The sequence below is a fragment of the Cervus elaphus genome, chromosome 33 (genome assembly GCF_910594005.1).
Source record: "Cervus elaphus chromosome 33, mCerEla1.1, whole genome shotgun sequence".
NCBI lineage: Eukaryota > Metazoa > Chordata > Mammalia > Artiodactyla > Cervidae > Cervus > Cervus elaphus.
Window position 1 is genome coordinate 71377368 of NC_057847.1, and position 18707 is coordinate 71396074.

General features: G+C 49.7%; 1 protein-coding gene across 1 annotated transcript in view; it reads left to right on the top strand.

Annotated features, from left to right (window-relative positions):
- MARCO (macrophage receptor with collagenous structure) overlaps positions 1-17915 on the top strand; it is a 36939-nt gene extending 19024 nt beyond the window's left edge. The window contains exons 5-13 of the mRNA XM_043894769.1: positions 3938-4036; positions 4147-4182; positions 4659-4757; positions 4851-4913; positions 13814-13858; positions 14725-14823; positions 15321-15365; positions 16076-16252; positions 17626-17915. Of these exons, the coding sequence (XP_043750704.1) occupies positions 3938-4036; positions 4147-4182; positions 4659-4757; positions 4851-4913; positions 13814-13858; positions 14725-14823; positions 15321-15365; positions 16076-16252; positions 17626-17756 (794 nt within the window). The 3' untranslated portion in view covers positions 17757-17915. The remainder of the gene's footprint in view (positions 1-3937; positions 4037-4146; positions 4183-4658; positions 4758-4850; positions 4914-13813; positions 13859-14724; positions 14824-15320; positions 15366-16075; positions 16253-17625) is intronic.
- The last annotated feature ends 792 nt before the right edge of the window (positions 17916-18707 follow it).

Sequence of the window (18707 nt, forward strand, 5' to 3'; positions counted from 1 at the left end):
TAGAAGGGGAAATCCCAGAGGGCCTAGTGTTCTAAGCCTCCAGCAGGGTTTCTCTGGGGAAGGTTTTCAGAATGGAGGATGGGCAAACAGTCGGAGGAGAATTCAGGGGCCCACCCAGGCACAGTCACACATGCACGGTTGCACTAGGCACCTGCTCACACATGCACATACACTCACATGCATACACACCACCACACGCACTCACATGCACTCACCACCCCTACCACAAACTCATACACACTCACTCACTCAGCCTTCAGGGCCAGGGAGGGGCAAGGCCACCCAGAGGATGGTGGGTCGCCAGGCATCCCAGGGGCACAGCTGTGGTCCCTTCAGTCCAGGCGAGCAAAGGACAGGATGGGAAATCTGAGAAGAGAGTGAGGCAGGGAAGGACCTCCTGCCATGTACAACTGGTGGCAAGGGCAGACACAGACAGTGCTGGGGACTCAGAGGAGAAAACGGTGGGGGACCCGCGTGGGGCCTGAGGTGGGCCTGGGTCAGGAGGGGAGACCGCTGGTGGTGAGGACAAAGGGGCTGATAAGGCATCTAGAATCTTCCCTCGATGGCCCGCACTTGGTCTAGAGCAGTGCTTCTCAAGCTAATGGCCACGAATAAGAACCATTCGAGATGCTTCAGAGGCCGTGGAGGATTCAGAGCCTGGAGGTGTGGGGGACCGGCTTTGAGAAGCACGGCCCACGCTCTGGCCTTGACTGAGCAGCTCATGCTCCTGGCGTCCGGCCTGCCCAGAGAGCACCCTGGGGGCGGCTCTGGGTGCGGTAGCGGGATGGAGCTGAGGAGCCAGCGGACCTGATTGCCATTCCTGCTCCGCGCCTACTCACCTGTGTAACTGGACACGTCACTTAACTTCATTTCAGCAACGAATGGCAATTACACTAAAATAATACTAATTAAGCTATATGTGCTTTGCAGGACAGCTATAAGGGTTGGAGAGCATTATTTTCAAACTCTGCTACATGTAGGTGGTGTGAGTGATTCCTGTAACACAGAAAGGGATTTCAGTTCCTAGGTCAGACAGATCTGGGTTCGAACGTGGCTCACCAGCTGTGTAAGCTCTCTGAACCTCAATTAACTCACCTATGAAAGGGGGATAGTACTAGTAACCTTCAGTGAGGACTGATTACAACAGAAATATAAGACAGAAGATGTGTGATACTGTAGCTGGCATGTGGGAATTATCTACATCAGAAGAAACTGAGGGTGCTTGCCTTCACGAAGTGAGCCCTTCTAGGGACGTGTCGGCCATCCTCAAATACTAGAAAGGTTCTTGTGGAAGAGAAAATAGACTGGCTGTCAGTGGTACCCGGCAGAAGAATGGAGGCCAAGGGGCAGAGGTTTCTGGAGAACCAGTTGTGCTGAGGTAAGGGAGGAACAAACAGTTAAGACTTGGGGCTGCCCCACAATGAAACAAGTGGATGTAGGGGTGGAGAGGAGGGGCTACAGAATTCTCCTTGGTGGAACAGAAGGGGGATCCTTGCACCGGGTAGGTGGTCGGACAATTGACTTGTCAGGTTGATTCCAAAGGTGGCCCTCCACAATTCTCTGTGGCCCAGACTTTCTCAAGGTGGCCCCGGCAGCCTCAGAGCGGGGATGGATGAGAGCCAAGCCTTTGCCTGTGGAGTCTGAACCACACTGCTTCCCACCTCACCCTCACCCACTGCCACTCCCAGGCTCGGGGCTGGGAGCACTGCAGCTGGCGAGGGGAAATGCATCGCTTTCATGTCTTCAGAAATCAGGACTCCTCTTCCCAAATTACCCACTGTTTGCCCAATCCACTGCCTGCAGACAGGGTTAGCAGACCAAGTGGGACACGCCCCTGTAGTATTGAGTACTGAGGTCTTCCCCTCTTTGTCCCAGAAGATGGGTAATGCCACTGTGATGAGGTTCCAGGGGATCATGTCAATCTCCTTCACTCCACCTTTAGCTGTGATGATGGGGAGGTTCTGAAGTCAGATTAGCTGTGATTCCTCAGCTGGTGCCAGATTCCGGTACTTTCACCAGTACTACTTTGCTTCCTAAGGTGGTCCTCTTTGTGGAGACATGGAAGTCATAGCAACACTCACTCAGGCCCACACCAGTTTCAAGAAACCTCCTACAGGAACTTCCCTGGCAGTCCAGTAGTGAGGACTCCATTCTTTTGGGGTTCAATCCCTGGTTGGGGAACTAAGATCTTGAAAACTGTGTGGGAGAGCAAAAAAAGAGAAAAGAAACCCCATACAGTCACACAGGTGCCTTAACGTGATGACCCTGACTGGCCCAGAGCAGCAGGGCACCAACAAATGCCTCAGGAAAATAATTCCTTGCATTGTCCTAGCCTTTTGGCCCTTCTGCTCAAGTGGATGCTCTGAAGGACCAAAAACTTATTTGCTCTTTGCATCTGAGGCAGTTGTAAGGGACTTCCATTGCAATCAAGGTTTCTATGGCTGTTTTGTCTTCCATCAAGGAATAATCATTCTCTAAGTATCCTAACCACCTCAAAGAATCTCATTCTCAAGACTTACATCTAACATCTCTCAAATCTTAGACCCAGAGAGTTCTGTACAGCAGTTGCTTCTTTGCCTCCACTCAAGACCACTATGCCTACTTTCCTTATTCATTAGAGAGGAGGCCAGGGCGTTTCTGTGTTCTCCCCAGCTCTGCTGCTGCTGCTGCTAAGCCGCTTCAGTCGTGTCTGACTCTGTGCGACCCCATAGACGGCAGCCCACCAGGCTCCCCCGTCCCCGGGATTCTCCAGGCAAGAACACTGGAGTGGGTTGCCATTTCCTTCTCCAATGCATGCATGCATGCTAAGTTGCTTCAGTTGTGTCCGACTCTATGCGACCCTATGGACAACAGCCCACCAGGCTCCTCTCTCCACAGGATTCTCTAGGCAAGAGTACTGGAGTGGGTTGCCATTTCCTTCTCCCTCCAGCTCTGGAATCATGACAATAATGGAATAGAGCCCTTTAACCAAATTCCATCTTAACGAGCCAGTCCTGCCCCCTGAGGGAGTTTCTAGGATTGGGACTCTGCTGATGGTGGGACCTCACCAGCCTTCCCCAGCCAGTGGGTACCGATGAGCAGGCCCTTTATGGGTGGCTGGCTAGTTCAGGAAGCAGTTGCTGAGCCCTGTCCAGCGAGGAGCCTCCCTCGATTGATACGCTCTGAACAGCCTCAGGAAGGAGAGGGGAGTGATGGAGGACAGAGGAAAGGAAGGGCTGGGGCAAGCCCGGAATACTGATGACAAGTGGAAAATTTGAAACCTTGGCCACCAGGTGTCTGAACCACTAGGGGGATAAGTGCTGTTGCAATGTTTTTCTCCCCATCAGCACCTCAAAGCTTCTGCTCTCAGCACTTGAAATCTGCTTTCTGGAATATTCAGAATTCAGTTTGGGAAGTTTAAAAAAATAGTCCTCCAAATTCAGACACTGAAATAAGCCAGGCAATGCTGATGGAGAGCTCAGCTTCTGGGACCTTCCACTTCCCATCAGCCAGGCCAGGTCCTCTCATCCATTTTTCATGAGTTTATGCCTGGTCTCTGGGCAAGATGGTGTGCTCCTTGAGGGCAGTCATTGTATCTTCCACTTCTGGGCACCAAGGGGTTCAAGGAGTCTGAGTTTAGAACTTGAGTGGGACCGGAAATATCAGAGTTGGATGTGGTGGCCGGGCTTGCCCTCCTCCCATGGTGGTGGTGGTTTAGTTGCTAAGTTGTGTCCGACTCTTTGCGACCCCATGGACTGTAAACTGCCAGGCTCCTCTGTCCATGGGATTCTCCAGGCAAGAACACTGGAGTGGGTTGCCATTTCCTTCTCCAGGGGATCTTCCTGACCCAGGGATCGAACCTGGGTCTCCTATACTGCAGGCGGATTCTTTAACAACTGAGCCACCAGGGAAGCCCCGCCCTCCTCCCACGTCTGACCACAGTTTCTTGGTTTTTTAGGAAGAAAAGGAGACACGGGCATGAAAGGAGACATGGGGGTCATGGGACCCCCCGGAGCTCGGGGGGATAAAGGTGACTCAGGAAAGCCCGGTTCCCCAGGTAAGTGTCTGCACTGTCAAGTCTGCTGTCCTGTGGGTATTCCCCTTTTGTCTAGCAGGCTGAAGCTAGAGGGTAAAAACACAATCCCTAAAAATCCTTCTGTATTTTAGGAGTGGCTGGAATTCCTGGAATCAAAGGTGATCAAGGTAAGAATTGTAGGAATGGGCATCATTCCAGGTACCACTGTCCCTGTCCTGTATTTGACTGTAATATTAACCCAGAGCCTCTGAGATTTTGTAAAACCTGGCCCATCCTTAAGAGGAACAGAGCAGTATTCAGAGGGCAGGCCTAATTGATATTCTTTCAGAGAGCTTCTCTTCACTCTGCTGCTCAGGCCTGTGCAGCCAGACACTCACACCCCGAGTTCTGAGTAAGTCCATAAGCTTCAAACCCTGCAGCAGTGAATGGAAATAAATTAATAAATTGCTGAGACTGTAATTCTCCTCCCACTAATAGGGCTAGTTTAAAGCTTCTAAAGGGAGATCTTTCAAGCTGCCCAGGGAATATTTAAGGTGTTAAGAGATGCATGTGCCACTGCAGAGAACAGAGGTGTGTTGAAAGCATAGGCAGCCAGGCCCTCTACCAACCACTCCCAGCCTTCTATTCATGACTTTCCTTTCAGGACCACCTGGAGTGAAGGGTCTTCCAGGCTTTCCAGGAGCTGTGGGATCCCCAGGTGCCAAGGGTGAGACTGGCAGCATTGGCCCCCCTGGGCCAATAGGTGAGGTCCTGGGTCCTGTGGTGGGTGTGGGGAGTGATGTCTGAAGACCCACCCAGCCCAGCCCTGACACTCTCTGTGGCATCTGTTGTCCAGGACCACCAGGGATGCCCGGGACACCAGGAGTCGAAGGTGTGAAAGGAAGCAAGGGGGACACAGGTAACAGAGGCTGTGGGTAGGTGGGCAGGTGGGGTTTCTGGGTGTCAGTGATGGACACGGAGCAGGACTACTGCCCAGCAGGGCCATCAGAAGGAGGCAGAGGGTCTCCTGTGCTCTGGCCCCTGAAGCATCTGGATTTAAGAAGGGCACTTCTCTCTGCCAGAGCCCTTTGAGTCCAAGGCCCTGTGGCTGTTTGTCTCTGCCCAGAGTCCATGAGAGACCTTGAATGCCACAGTCAAATCTCCACTGGCAAACAGGAGGGGGTGGTGTGGGCACCTTGCTTGCACTGTCTCCTGTCCTGCCTTCCAGCTGTGGATGTGGAGTCCGCTCTCTCCACTGACCTGAGGTGGGGCCCCAAGGGTCAGGGCTCTGGATTTGGGCAGCAGTTGTCAAAAAACCCTGGCGGCTCAAGAGGGTAAAGCATTTGCAATGCGGGAGCCCGGATTTGATTCCTGGGTTGGGAAGATCCCCTGGAGAAGGAAATGGCAACCCACTCCGGTACTCTTGCCTGGAAAATCCCATGGATGGAGAAGCCTGGTAGGTTACAGTCCACAGGGTCACAAACAGTCGGACACTACTGAACGATTTCACTTTGTCAAAAAACCCTTCTTGCACATTCTCCCAGGGGGGCCCAGGCTGAAAGGAGGGACCCACAGTTACCCAACTCACAGAGACTAGTTCATGAACCATCACGCCAACTTAGTCAAGGTCGTAAACCAGTAGGCCAATTTAGTCAAAGTTATAAACCATCCTACCAATGTGGTCTGCTTTATAAACAACTGTTAAATTTGCTAGTCACTAAGTAAGTCCGGGCACCCATAATGATCTAGGAAGTCTGGTCCACTGGAGAGTCTAGAAAGTTGGGCCTCCAAGACACATAAGACCTGGTTCCTGCCCTCAGACATACAGGCTGGTACAGGAGACAGGCAGACTGACTGTCAGATGGCGTCAGGCCCACTCTGCTGAGGGTTTTGCGTGGAGGAGTGCCACGTGTCATTTAGGAAGCCAGGTGCAGGCCAGGAGGTGCTGTGGCCAGTGCAGGGTGAGGAAGGGCTGGGCATCTTCCAAGGATGTCTGTGGACAGTCACTGCCAGTGTGGAAGGTCATACTTGAGTTAGACAACCTGGACGCCTTCACCCTAGAGCCACACTAGAAACCCACACTGGGAGCAGGCCCTCTCATTTTTCATTGATCAAGTGGTCAATGGATTGATTGATTTTTTTTTAAACAGATGTGACTTGGCTCTGTCAAAATCTTCAAGTTCACAGTGGCCCCTGGTGTGGGTAGCAAAATGTAGCATCTTGCACGAGTGATGGAAGAGCTGGAGTTGAGTCATGGAGGATGACTAGGGCTTGGCCAGGGGGAGAGAGGAAGGCAAGTCCAGAGAAAGGGAACAGAGCAGGTGAAGTCTTGGAAGGTGAGGGAGGGCTCTGTAGGTCGGTATCCCTTGAGTCCAGGTCTGGCATCTGGTGGAGGTTCGGGAAGCTCTGGCCAGAGAGCTGGGCAGGCCACTTTCTGAGCCTAGGACTCTGGGCCTTTGACATTTGGGTTTCCCCTGAAGGGTGTCAGGAGCCTTGACACAGGTGAGTCCTATACACACTGTCCTTCTAACCCATCTGTCTTCAAAGCTGCTTTCCTTTTCACAGATGGTGGGTCAGGACAGGCAGGGGCTCTGCTACCCAATCCCATGTGGATGCTACCTGAAGGCTCTCAGCAAAGTCTCGCCTTCAAGGCTCCATCTGGGTGTAGTGGTCAGGCAACCCCAATTTATTGGCTGCTTCTTTCTGATCTTATACTTCTGTCTTTCCTGTCCCAGATCTTAGGATTTCTGATTCTGAGGCCTAAAACTGTCTTACCCCTGAGTTTTCTGCTTGGCTTCATGGCGATGTTGGCTTTTCTCCCTCAGTTATAAATTTTGGGGGGAGCCCCTGAACCCCATCCCCCCTTTGCCAGACTAGTGATTCTTGCCTAAGCAAGAGTACTGGGTGATAAAACAAGATTTTATACCAAGCAGCACTGCACCCACCTCTCAGGTCCCCAGCCTGTGTCTCCCACTGTCCGAAGGTGGGGAATCTTGCCTGCACTCTGCATCCTGGGAGGGTTTGATTCCTAAAACTCAAAGGGCATTTTCATGATAGCTCAACAGGATCCACACTCTTGTTAGAGCTGCTTCACAGTAAGAGATGCAGCTAGGGTTGGAATCCAGGGCTGGCTGACTCAAAACTTGGGGCCGCATCCATTATACTTGATCATGCTGCCTTTTCCCTCAAACAGCCTGAGAGCACCCCCACCCCATCAGTGCATTCCGATGAGGAGCACCTTCTCTCTCTACCCAAGTCCTAGAAGGATCAGAGCAGAAGCTTCAACAGCTTCTTCCACTCTTAGAAGGAAACAGAGCTGTCAGGCCCTGCTATAGTTCTTTGTTATTTACCCAAGGTCCCACCCCAAGATCCCACAGACACTTTTGATTGACTGGGAATCATTTTACCTCCATTATCAAGTCCCTCGGGGCTGCTAGTGGTAAAGAACCTGCCCACCAATGCAGGACACATAAGAGATGCAGGTTCTACCCCTGGGCTGGGAAGAGCCCCTGGAGAAGGGCATGACAACACACTCCAGTATTCTTGTCTGGAGAATCCCATGGACAGAGGAGCCTGGCGGGCTACAGTCCACAGGGTCACAAAGAGTCAAACATGACTGAAACAGCTCAGCACGCACACTTGCATATTAGGTGGGCACCTTTATGGGAACTTCCATCAGCCACGCCTAGTGGTGAATACCAAACCTGGAAAATTCTAAAGGTTATTCCTTAACTCCAGTTGCTCAAGTGAACACGATGAATTGCATTTTCAATTTGGGGTGTATGATGATCATAACTTATTCCAAATTGCATAGGTTTCCCACTCAAATCCAAACGTTTCCCTTGATCAAGTAGCAGATGGTTCACATAGACAGCTTGGATTCCCGTGGGACCATAACCTGGCTAGCTGTAGCCAGGGCTGTGTATCATCCTGAAGTCATGGGTTAATGGACTTTTGGAGAGGTCAGATTTCTGAAGTGGGAGAAGGAAGGGAGGGTGGGAGCCAGATCTTCTCATCATGGAAGGCAATTTCTATTTGTCAATGTCAGGATGTTGGTGATCCCCAAGCTAGAGGTACTGCAGTATTTGTTCAGTTTTGATTATATCAAGCCAGTTTTTCAAACTGATGTATTTCCCATTTTGTAAATAAAATCATCAGTCTCACAGGAGACTATCCAGCTGCATGGGATTGAAAACAGAGAAATTACGGTCCCTTGAATTAACCTACGTAACAGCTAGATCTCATTTTTGTGCATGTATGCTCAGTTGCTCAGTTCTGTCTGACTGTTTCCCACCCTATGGACTTCAGGGACCAGGCTCCTCTGTCCATGGGATTTCCCAGGCAAGAAGACTGGAGTGAGTTGCCATTTCCTACTCCAGGGATCTTCCCAACCCAGGAATTAAGCCTGTGTCTCCTGAATTGGCAGGTGGATTCTTTACCACTGAGCCACTTGGGAAGCCCCGTTATTGTGCATTAATTACAAAAGAAAGAAGTCTGTTTATTATTAACAACACCTCTAAGCCAGGTACTCTGTTTGAGCCTTTACTCCCATGATCATAGTGCATCCACCCACACAGCTGAGTTTCACCATCCCTACCTCACAGCTGAGGAAGTAAAGGCCTTTCCTCGGGGTCTCATAGTTAATATACACTGAGTCCAAGATTTAATCCCAAGGTCTGGTTCCAAAATTGTGCTTTTCTAAATTTTGTTGTATAGAATAGCATAGAGTATAGGACACAGAGAGATCAGAAATGCCCATATTTTCCACCCCACAGTAGATGGGTCAATCCTAGTTTAGTCACCAAATCTTCCTACTGTTTTAAACACTCAATAATCACACTCCAACCCATTCTGGTGGAATATTTCCCCATGTTTACACCTCTTGAGAAAAAGAAGCCATCTCAGAGTAAAGATGGCAAAGAGGAGACTCCTTCCATTCTGTTGGGAAGAGAGACTGCATAGCTAATATTTAAGACAGGACATTATCACCGAGAAGAAATTTTTCTAATGGTAGTTCCTTTCACCATTCACAAACCCCCAAAACTTAGTGTTTTCTAACCTTTGATCTTTCAAATGACTGCAAAATCACTCGACTTCAGGAAAAAATTTTTTAAAAAAATCCACAACAAAACTAATTTTAGCTCTAAATCCTTTAGCCATTTTGAAAAGTAAACTTTGTTTGAAAATAAGGAAGGGCTCACTTCAGCTTGTGATCATGGCATTTCTCTTTCTACCTCCACATCTCATGAAACGATGTTAGAAGCAGCCAAAACATTTAAGCTCCAAAATACCAGTCTGATCAAAATTTCTCCATCTCAACAGTACTCATGTCTAAAATATAACAAGAATCTGAATTTTCTATGTCCTTTTATGTTTCTTTTGAGGCTAAGCCAATGTGCCAATAACTTGAAATCTAGTTCTTCATCTGTATTTTAAGATGTGTTTTACTTTTAAAGTAACAAAGAATAATTCAATAGCAATTAAGCCCTAGATCATGAATACAATTTCTCAGCTAATTTCATTCCCCGTGTCTAAGTATTGAGTTAGTCTAAGAATTTATTAAATTCTCCCAACTCATATTACTAAATTGCCACAGATTTTCCCTCATTTTCCTGTTTCTTAGAGACATTTGTAGAATGTTTTGGGTCCCCTATCTACCATCTGACTTATCAGACAACTCTAAGTTGTTCGTTATTAAATTAACCATAAGTTTGCCAGGCTGCACTTAGCCTGTAAGTTGGGATGGTATTGAAGGAAGTTTCCCAACGTACTGGAAATTTCTACATTAAATCAGAGTCAGTAGGCCTGTATATTATGTTGGACTTATCAACTAGCTAGGTGATGATAGGTTGATATAGGACCTTGCAAGGCTTTGGTTTGCTCCTCTATGGAGTATGGGGAAAGGTCTAGAATAATACCCAGGTCCCTGACAATTGGCCAGCATTCTGGATTTGAAACAGGCAATTTCCCCTGATTGAAGGGAAAGATTTTAGGCAGAGTACCAACTGAACATGAAACAATAGGAAGGCTTGTGCTTTTCAACTAAACTATTTTCTTGGGAGAAAATTATGTCTCTAAATAAGCACCTTGCAAATAAACATTTGGGGCCCTTTCAGCTTGAGCCTGTGACACCCAGGGAATCCCAGTTTGCTTGTGGTTAAGAGGACAAACTCAGCATTCCTTCCCTTCCAGTGTAGGCTTACAACATGCACTTCTGAACATGCACTTCTGTTTTTCAGCCATTTCTCCTTCTCCCTGATCCAATCAGGATACCACCTTGATTGATAGCAAAGTAATTACTAGTCCTTGGATCCATGCACAGCCATTCAATGAGCACCCTCTCAGGGTCAAGGGAGGCCTGGAGAGAAATCACACAAAACTCAATTCCAGTGTTCTCCCCTTGAAGAGGGGAGTTTTGAAGATAAAACCTACACCTATTATATATCTGTTCATACCTATTATACATTTCTTAGAGGGCATTTTATCAAGGGCCAGTGGGTTCCGTGAGAGCTCAGCCAGGGGAGGGGTCATTAGTTCTTTAGAGACAGGAAGTCTTCTTGGAGGAGCTGAGCTGTGAGCTGGTCCCTGAAGACTGAGTGGGATGTGTTTAGGGAAGTGGTTACTCAAACCTTGATTCCTGGACTAGAGGCATCAGCAATACCTGGAAACTTGTTAAAAACACAGCATCTCAGATGCCCAAACCAGATGCACTGAATCAGAAACTCTGGGGTGGAGCTTAGCAAGTTGTTTTTTGCTTGTTTGTCTGCTTGTTTTTAGAAATGTAAGGGAGAAGGATTTTTAAATATTTTTATTTCTTTATTTGGCTGTGCTTGGTCTTAGCTGTAGCATGCAAACTCTCAGTGTGGCATGCATGTGGGATCTAGTTCCCTGACCAGGTATCAAACCCAGGGCTCCTGCATTGGGAGCTCAGAGTCCTAGTCACTGGACCACCAGAAAAGTCCCAGAAAGTTTTTAACAAACCTTGTACAGGGGACTCTGATGTTCACTGTAGTTTGACTACTCATTTAGGAGTAAGCGATGGCCCAAGGCTACTGAAAGTCTTTGGAACCAGGTGGAGAGCCCATGTGAAATTCCAGGCGGGAATGAGCCGGCACGCTGGTGGAACAAGCAGCCACAGTGCCCAGTGGGAGGCCAACCCTGGTTCCCAAACCCAACTTCACCACTCCCTCTCTGTGTGACCTGGGATAAATCACCTAGCATCTCTGAGTGTAGACTCCCTCCTCTATAAAGAGGGAAATGGCACAGCCTAGCAGGGCAGCTGAGAGATGTATGGGAAGCCCCTGACAGGGTGTCCAGCATAGCGCATGCAGGGGCAGATGCTTAGTCTCTAAGAGGTGAGGGGCTGGGGAAAGGTGTGAGAAATGAGGTGGGAGAGTCAGGCCTCGGGGACCATGGACCTAGTGAGCCGGGGCTTACCTAGGGCTCCTGCTTGTACAAGAAATTTGTTGTTTGGGGCTTTGGAGGCTTCTTAGGTAGTGGGGAGGCAATCAGGAGAGATCACAGTGTGAGATGGCTTCAACCTTGCATCTAGGGACAGGCTCTTAAGGTAAAGATTTGTGCAATATGGCACCCTTTAAGATGAGATGGTGGGGGGGGGGGGTCAAGAGTCTAGATATGAACCATTTTTCTATTTAACAACCAAAGACAGGTTTCTGAATGCGGTTTCTCCTCCCTAATCTTGACACCTGCAATTCAGATGCAGGTAAGCACAGAGGATGACTTCCCAGGTGGCTCCATACTAAAGAATCTGCCTCCAATGTAGGAGAGTCAGGTTTGATCCCTGGGTCAGGAAGATCCCCTGGAGGAGGAAATGGAAACCTACTCCAGTATTCTTGCCTGGGAAATCCCAGGGACGGAGGAGCCTGATGGGCTACAATCCATGGGGTCACAAAGAGTCAGGTACAACTGAGCGACTGAGCACACACCTAAGTAGAAAGTCCACATCTGCCGCCCCTGCTGGGCCACTTACGATCAACAGCAAACATTTAGGGGAGGGGGCTTCCTGGGCAGCAAGGCTGGAGCTCCTGTGGGGCCTTTAGCCCCAGGGTCCCAGGTGCTCCCACTGGAGGAATACATACAAGTTCCAAAAGGGTCCCCAGGGTCTGCATGGCACCACTTGCCAGACACTAGGCTTAGGGCTTGACACAGGTGACTTCGTTTCAGTCTCATAACTATCCCCGAGGCAACCAACAGCTCAGAGGAGAAAGGTTAGGCTGATGGAGAGGGAACTGGACTAAGTGTCTCGGAGGTGGATGCAAACCCAGGCTATCTGACTCTGAGCCCTGTGCTGCCTTAGGAGGAAGCACATCATCCATGGGCAAGGCCAGAGAAGGTATTATAGTCGGCAACATCTAGCATCATAGCAGCTTTCACAGGCTTGATCCAGTTCTCCAGGAGACCAAAGGGGTGAGACTTTCCAAACAGAGGGAACAGAGGAAGCACAGCTGGCCCAGAGTGAGCTGGGGCCTACCTGCCAGCTGACCTCAAAGTTCCTCCAGCTTTTAGAAGAGGCTCTCTGAGACTCAAACTGGTCCTCATCTCAAGAATGAGGGGCAAAACTAGTTGCCCTCTCAGATCTTTCCAGGCCTTCCAGCCTCCCTTAGTGCCCAGGCCTGCAGCAGCAGCTCCGAGCTCCTCAGCCCTCTGAACCTCCTCCTCAGGCTAGCCATCTGAAAGGCAGCCAGGAGCCAGGACCCCTTGTTCATCATTCCAAGAAGGGATCCTGAAGAGGCCTGCCAGGCCCTGCCTCTGCCCTCCACTGACCAGCACACAGTGGGTGCTCAGGAAAGCCAGGAATTTGAAGTGGGGGGCAGGAACGTCCCCCAGGCGATTCACAGTGAGAGTAACTGTGTTCCTCTTGGTTCCTAGTGACCATCCAATGAGTGGGTTTTTCGTTAAAGCCGAGCTGGCTTGTTGGAAGGGACCCCAGTCAAGATCATGGTGGAAGTACAATCCCATTGTTACCCTCAAGAAACTGTTATTCATGATCAGTAGTGAGCTTTACTTTCCCCAAGTTTGCGTGACTGTCTTAGAGAGTCCTGTTTCCCTGAAACTGAGAGATCATGGAGTTGCTAAACCAATAGGTTATTATCCCACAATAAGTAATGACCCGTCATGGTGCTGGGAACAGTGGGCCTTCTACATAAGTTAGTGAATAAAGAGATGAATGGAGGAAGGAAGGAAGGGAGGTAGGGAGGAACTTTCACATCAGAACTGCAAATAGGATCATCCCAAATAATTGCAGTGATTATTTTTCCATTTTCTGGACATGAGACCCTTTAGCTGCCTAACTGTTTAGCTACAGCGGGGGCCACAATGAAATAAACCAATAGACTTATGGAATATCTACTGAGGGTGAGAGACTCCCAGAGCTTCTAGTGGCCACTGAGTCCCCTCCACAGTCTTTTAGAAATAAAAATAACTTTATTTTCAAAATATCTCTCAATTTTTTTCCAATAGAAAATCTTTTTTCCATTTTTTTCCTTCTTTTGCAACAAGAAGGAATAGATATCAAGCCAGGTTATTACTGGACAAAGAAAGCCAGTTACTGAGTGTGGGGTCTGCTCACCTAACCCAGACCTTCATCCACCACGTTTCTATTTCACCCCAATACACGTCCCCATTTATCTGCAGTCTGTCTGCTTTTATGCTCTGCTAAAGAGGCTTTAAACAATCGAGGAGAACCAATGTACCTTTCCATCTGCATTAATCAGACAGAAGGTAGAGGTTGTCTAAGATTAAAAGTGTTTAATATCTAAGTTTTATTATCTTCTTCCCTTTGCTGTATTTTGATCTTAGGACTTCAAGGACAGAAAGGAACAAAAGGAGAATCAGGATTTCCAGGTAAAGCACTGGCTTCATTTTAATTTTCCACAATAATGACTGGAAGGATTGTCTGAGGCGGGTTTTGTTGACCCTGAAAGCAGGGCTGTAACCACAGTAACTTTCCACCAGAGTGCCGAGGCCTCCAGGGCTCTGTCTTTCAAGCCTCAGGCTCTTCCAGTGATAACCCAAGGGAAAGGGTATAGAGACGGGGGTGGAGTTGAGAGCGAAAACTGTAAAGAAGCCCCGGGAGCTGCCTCATGGCGGTGAATTCAGGCTGCGCAGCCGCCGTGGAGCTAAGCAACCTTTCTCTCCAGTTCCCAAGATGGTTGCCTGGCCTGTATCTCTTTGGTCCATCTCCCTGTTCACTTTGGCCCTCAAGGCACCCCCTCCTCCTGCTACTTCTCCCAGGACTATTGTTACAGGCCTCGTCGTCCCCACCCTTACACACGGCATTTCTAGTCTTCTTGCCGGCCCCACCCTAAGGAGCCAAAACAAAAACTCCTCAGACACATTTCCTGAGCAGTCTTTATTACTCCTAAGGTGGATTTTCTTTTCCTATTCTAACTTAATAAAGGGGAAATTGAGGCCTGGACATGTTCTAGCAAATTCTCCCAGAATGGCTTCCACATAATGGCCCCATGAAGACCAACAACTTCAGAATCCTGTCGGCTCTTTTCACCCTCTTCTCCCCAGAGTTTACCTGGGAGGTGGGGGGGTTGGGGCAAGGGCAGCACTCTGCCCCTGCCCCCAGGCTGAACATCCAAATAGCCCACTGATAGGGGTGGGGGGGCCCTCAGGACAATTCATTCATTAAACACGAAGGCTGTTAGTTTCCCTTGGAAAGTAGATGGGAGCATCTGATGGCAATGGTCTCTCTCCCCCAGGCCTCGCAGGCATGAAGGGAGAGAAGGGAAGCCCAGGCCTGGGAGGCCTCAAGGGGGCACCTGGACCAAGTGGCCAGAAGGGAGAGCCCGGATCGAGAGGTAAGGTCTCGGCTTCTGACATAAGAGTTCAAAGGAGAGGCCTGTTGTAAGGGGTTGGGAGTGGTTTTCAGAACCAGAAGGCTAGAGGTTTAGTGGTTCTGTGGAGAAGTCTCGTGCTGGGCCTGCCCTCGGCCCGGAGCTTACAGGTGACTAAGGCACAGCTGGGCACTCGGAGCAGCAGGTGACAATGTGCCGACACCATGCCCAGCCCTGGACCCTACAGTCCCCGTGACTGACCTCAGCAGAGACCTCCCACTCCATGCCTCTTGAATGTCCTTCTCTAATCTAGCTTAAGTCCTTCCTGCTGTAGCTCAGGCCCATTTCTTCTTGCTCAGCCACGGAGATCCATGGCATATCCAGTCCCCCTTATGCCAGGGGGCCAGCAAAGAGGGAGGAGAGAGTCCGACCCCCAGCACTCCTCCCCACTGGTGGCAAAGGAGAGCAGGGGTTTCTGACTTGGTTTCCTTCAAACTGTGCGGTTTTTCTCCTCATGACAGGAGCTACTGGGCCACAAGGAGCCAAGGGAGAAAAAGGTCAAAAAGGTAATTGCTATTTCTGTTCTCTTTAACGTATGCTATAGAGGCTACTCTGTACTTGAAAGTTGTATGTGTCCTGGGGGAGAGGCCTTGGTTCTCAGAGAGGTTCCTCATTTGGGGGGAAAGCTAAAAGGCTTGTCCCTTGAATAAGCCTGCCTGTGTCCCAGAGCCACAGGTAACAGTTTCTCTCCATCTTTCCTTGCTTCTTCCCCACCCTCTTCTTCTCTCCCTCTCTTCCTCCCTTCTTCCTCCTCCCTTTTTTCCCCTCCACAACACAAGCAAAACATAGTGGGCTGGATCTGCAAGGCCAGCTGCAGAGGCGCCTGCCCCTGTGGCCTCAGGCCTGTGAGCCTCAGTGCACAGAGGCCGCCGATAGTGCTGGAGCCGTAACATGGGATCTTACTGCTGTGAAGACAGCCGAGCAGAAGACTTCTTTTCCCTAACTGTAGGACTTCCAAGGCAAAAAGAGAAGGGGGAGGCAGAGGATGAGCTGGTGAGATAGCATCACCGACTCAATGGACACGAGTCTGAGCAAAGTCTGGGAGACAGTGAAGGACAGGGAAGCCTAGCATCCTGCAGTCCATGGGTCGCAAAGAGTCATCCACGACTGAGTGACTGAACAACAAAAGGACTTCCAAAAATTAAAAGGCCGAACCTGCATCTGCCCAAAGCCCGGTGCTGCTTCCCTCACCTCTCCCCGTGTGTTTCGTCACCAGGCGACTCCTCATTAGCCATCCGGATTATCGGCTCTAGGACCCGAGGCCGAGCTGAAGTCTTCTATAACGGTGCATGGGGGACAATCTGCGATGACGGCTGGGAAAATGCAGATGCCACCGTTTTCTGCCGCATGCTGGGTTACTCCTCTGGAACTGCTATCTACAATGTGGGAGCTGGTGAGTGAATCAGTCCTCAACCAGGAGTCTTTTACTTTTTTTTTTAAGGTATTGATGTGAGCTTTCTCTCCTGGGTAGAGTGTTGGCACCCATCAGTTGCAAGTGACTCATCGTGATTGGCTTAAAAGAAAGGGATTGGTTCAAGCAACTGAAAAGTTTTGCAACTCAGGGCCCCAGTTTACATCCTTCTGGCTGGCAGCCCCAGGAGAAAGAAGGCTCTCTTCCCCTACAGGGACAGAAGTTGCTATCTATCCAGCCTTAAAGCCAGAATGCCACATGTCCAACAGTGTTTGTGAGGGATGCTATCGGAAGGACAGCTGAGGGGTGTAAGCTAGGAGAACAAAGATTGCAAGCAGGCAAGCACAGTGGTCATCTCAGCTCTCTGGAGCATGAAGGCCTGGGCAGCCCAAACTTGATCATCTTCAAGGAGAAGGGAAGAGACAGCAAATCACAGGGACTTTCTAAAATCAGTTTTGGAAAGATGTCCTGGAGTGATGGAGACTCAACTATGTTTTGCAGCAAAAGGTCATTTTCTTTGGCCATAACAGTGGACCTGTGCTTCCCTGTAGCTCAGTGGTAAAGAATCTGCCTGCCAATGCAGGAGACATGAGTTCGATCCCTTGGTCGGAAAGGTCCCCTGGAGTAGGGCGTGGCAACCCACTCCAGTATTCTTGCCTGGAAAATTCCATAGAAAAAGGAGCCTGGTGGGCTACAGCCTATTGGGTTGCAAAAGCAACTTGGCAACTAAACAACTAAACAACCACCAAGAGCTGACCTGCCAATGACACTAGGCTGGTTTCTCCTTCTCCTGCCCCCGAATCTTCTCTGCCCTTACCCTTCCCCCTCCACCCCACCAAAAATGCATACCTACTTTTTAACCTGAGTCTAGTTGGATTATAAAACTCCTTCAAAATACACATTTCCTCCCACAGATTAAGCCTATATAGATTGTTACACTGTAGTATAAATTACTGGAATCAAATAAGCCAGTGATTCCTCTAAGCTCTTGATCTGAAATCGATTATATCAGAAGGAAGGGGGTTTGAAGGAGGTATGAATGCTTTGGAACTGAGAATGACCTGATTACAAAGGCGTTTAAGGAAGAAACAAACCCTGAGAGATCCCTAGGAGACTTCAAATCATGCTTGGATTACATATTAAATACTTGGATGAGACTTTTATCAAAGGGTAGAGAGCAGAACAGAGGCAGAGTCATCATAAGAGAGCAGATCAGTCATCCGCACTGTGGGCCTGGGCAGTTGCAGGAGAAATGATCAGTCTAGCTCCCTGTGGAAGACCCCGAGGACAGTCGGACCACACAGCTTGGCCGCTAATCCCACACTCCTCTCGCTCCTTGCTTTCTCTGTGTCCAGGCTCTGGGAACATCTGGCTGGACGATGTTGCGTGTCGAGGGTCAGAATTGACCCTGTGGGACTGCAGCAAGAGCAGCTGGGGCTCTCACAACTGCAACCACAACGAGGATGCGGGCGTGAGCTGCAGCTGACCCCACAGCCCACTCACCACTCTGCCCCCAAGGTGTCCACAGCCAAGACACTCAGCCCTCGAAGGGAGGCGGTGCTCTCTGAGGGGCTCCCAGAGGGGGCTGGCAGCCTCTGAAGTGGGTTCAATAAAGCTAATAAAGCTGAAAGCGCTACCTGGCACCACCCCGGGCTGTGGCTGAAATTACTAGCTCGTCTCTCCTGTCATGCAGTGCTTCACTGAGTCGTCATGCTCCTCGCACCCCCACCCGGTGCACAGGGACAGTGGAATCTTAGCTCAGAACCGAGGTACATGGGGGCTGAAATCCGATGGTGAAAGTGGGGCTCCCCTGTTGTCAGAATTAGTCATGACCAGCCCTTCAGTCGATCAGATGTAGCCTCTTCGTGCAGCAGTGGATGGTTCCCCCAGCACTGGAGCTACTCGCCAGCAAATGAAGAAACCTCGTGTAGTTGACACCAGGTTGCATGGAAAATAGGAACTGTACCTTTAAGCATGAAAATTTGTTCTCATTAGGACGTGAGTTCCGTATACGCAGGAACTTTCATCCATTTTATTCACCCGCGGGAGATGTGGGTTCAATCCCTGGGTTGGGAAGATCCAGCTGGAGGAGGGCATGGTAACCCACTCCAGTATTCTTGTTTGAAGAATTCCACGGACAGAGGAGCCTGGTGGGCTACAGTCCATGGAGTCACAAAGAGTCGGACACGACTAATGCGACTTAGCACAGATGCACGCACTTGTAAATGGTAGAGTCCAGGAGGAGCAGTGAAAGGGCTGCGAGAAGGAGCGGACACCACAGGGCTTCCTCCCTCAAGAGCTTAACCAGCCACCCAGGACCCAGTCTGCACTCTCAGAGGCTGCAACTGCTCAGAAATCAGCAGCAGGGTCAGAGCTGCAGGGGGTGGGAGAGCTCTCTGGAGCTGGGCACAGAGAAGGGAATGGGACCAGGATGTGA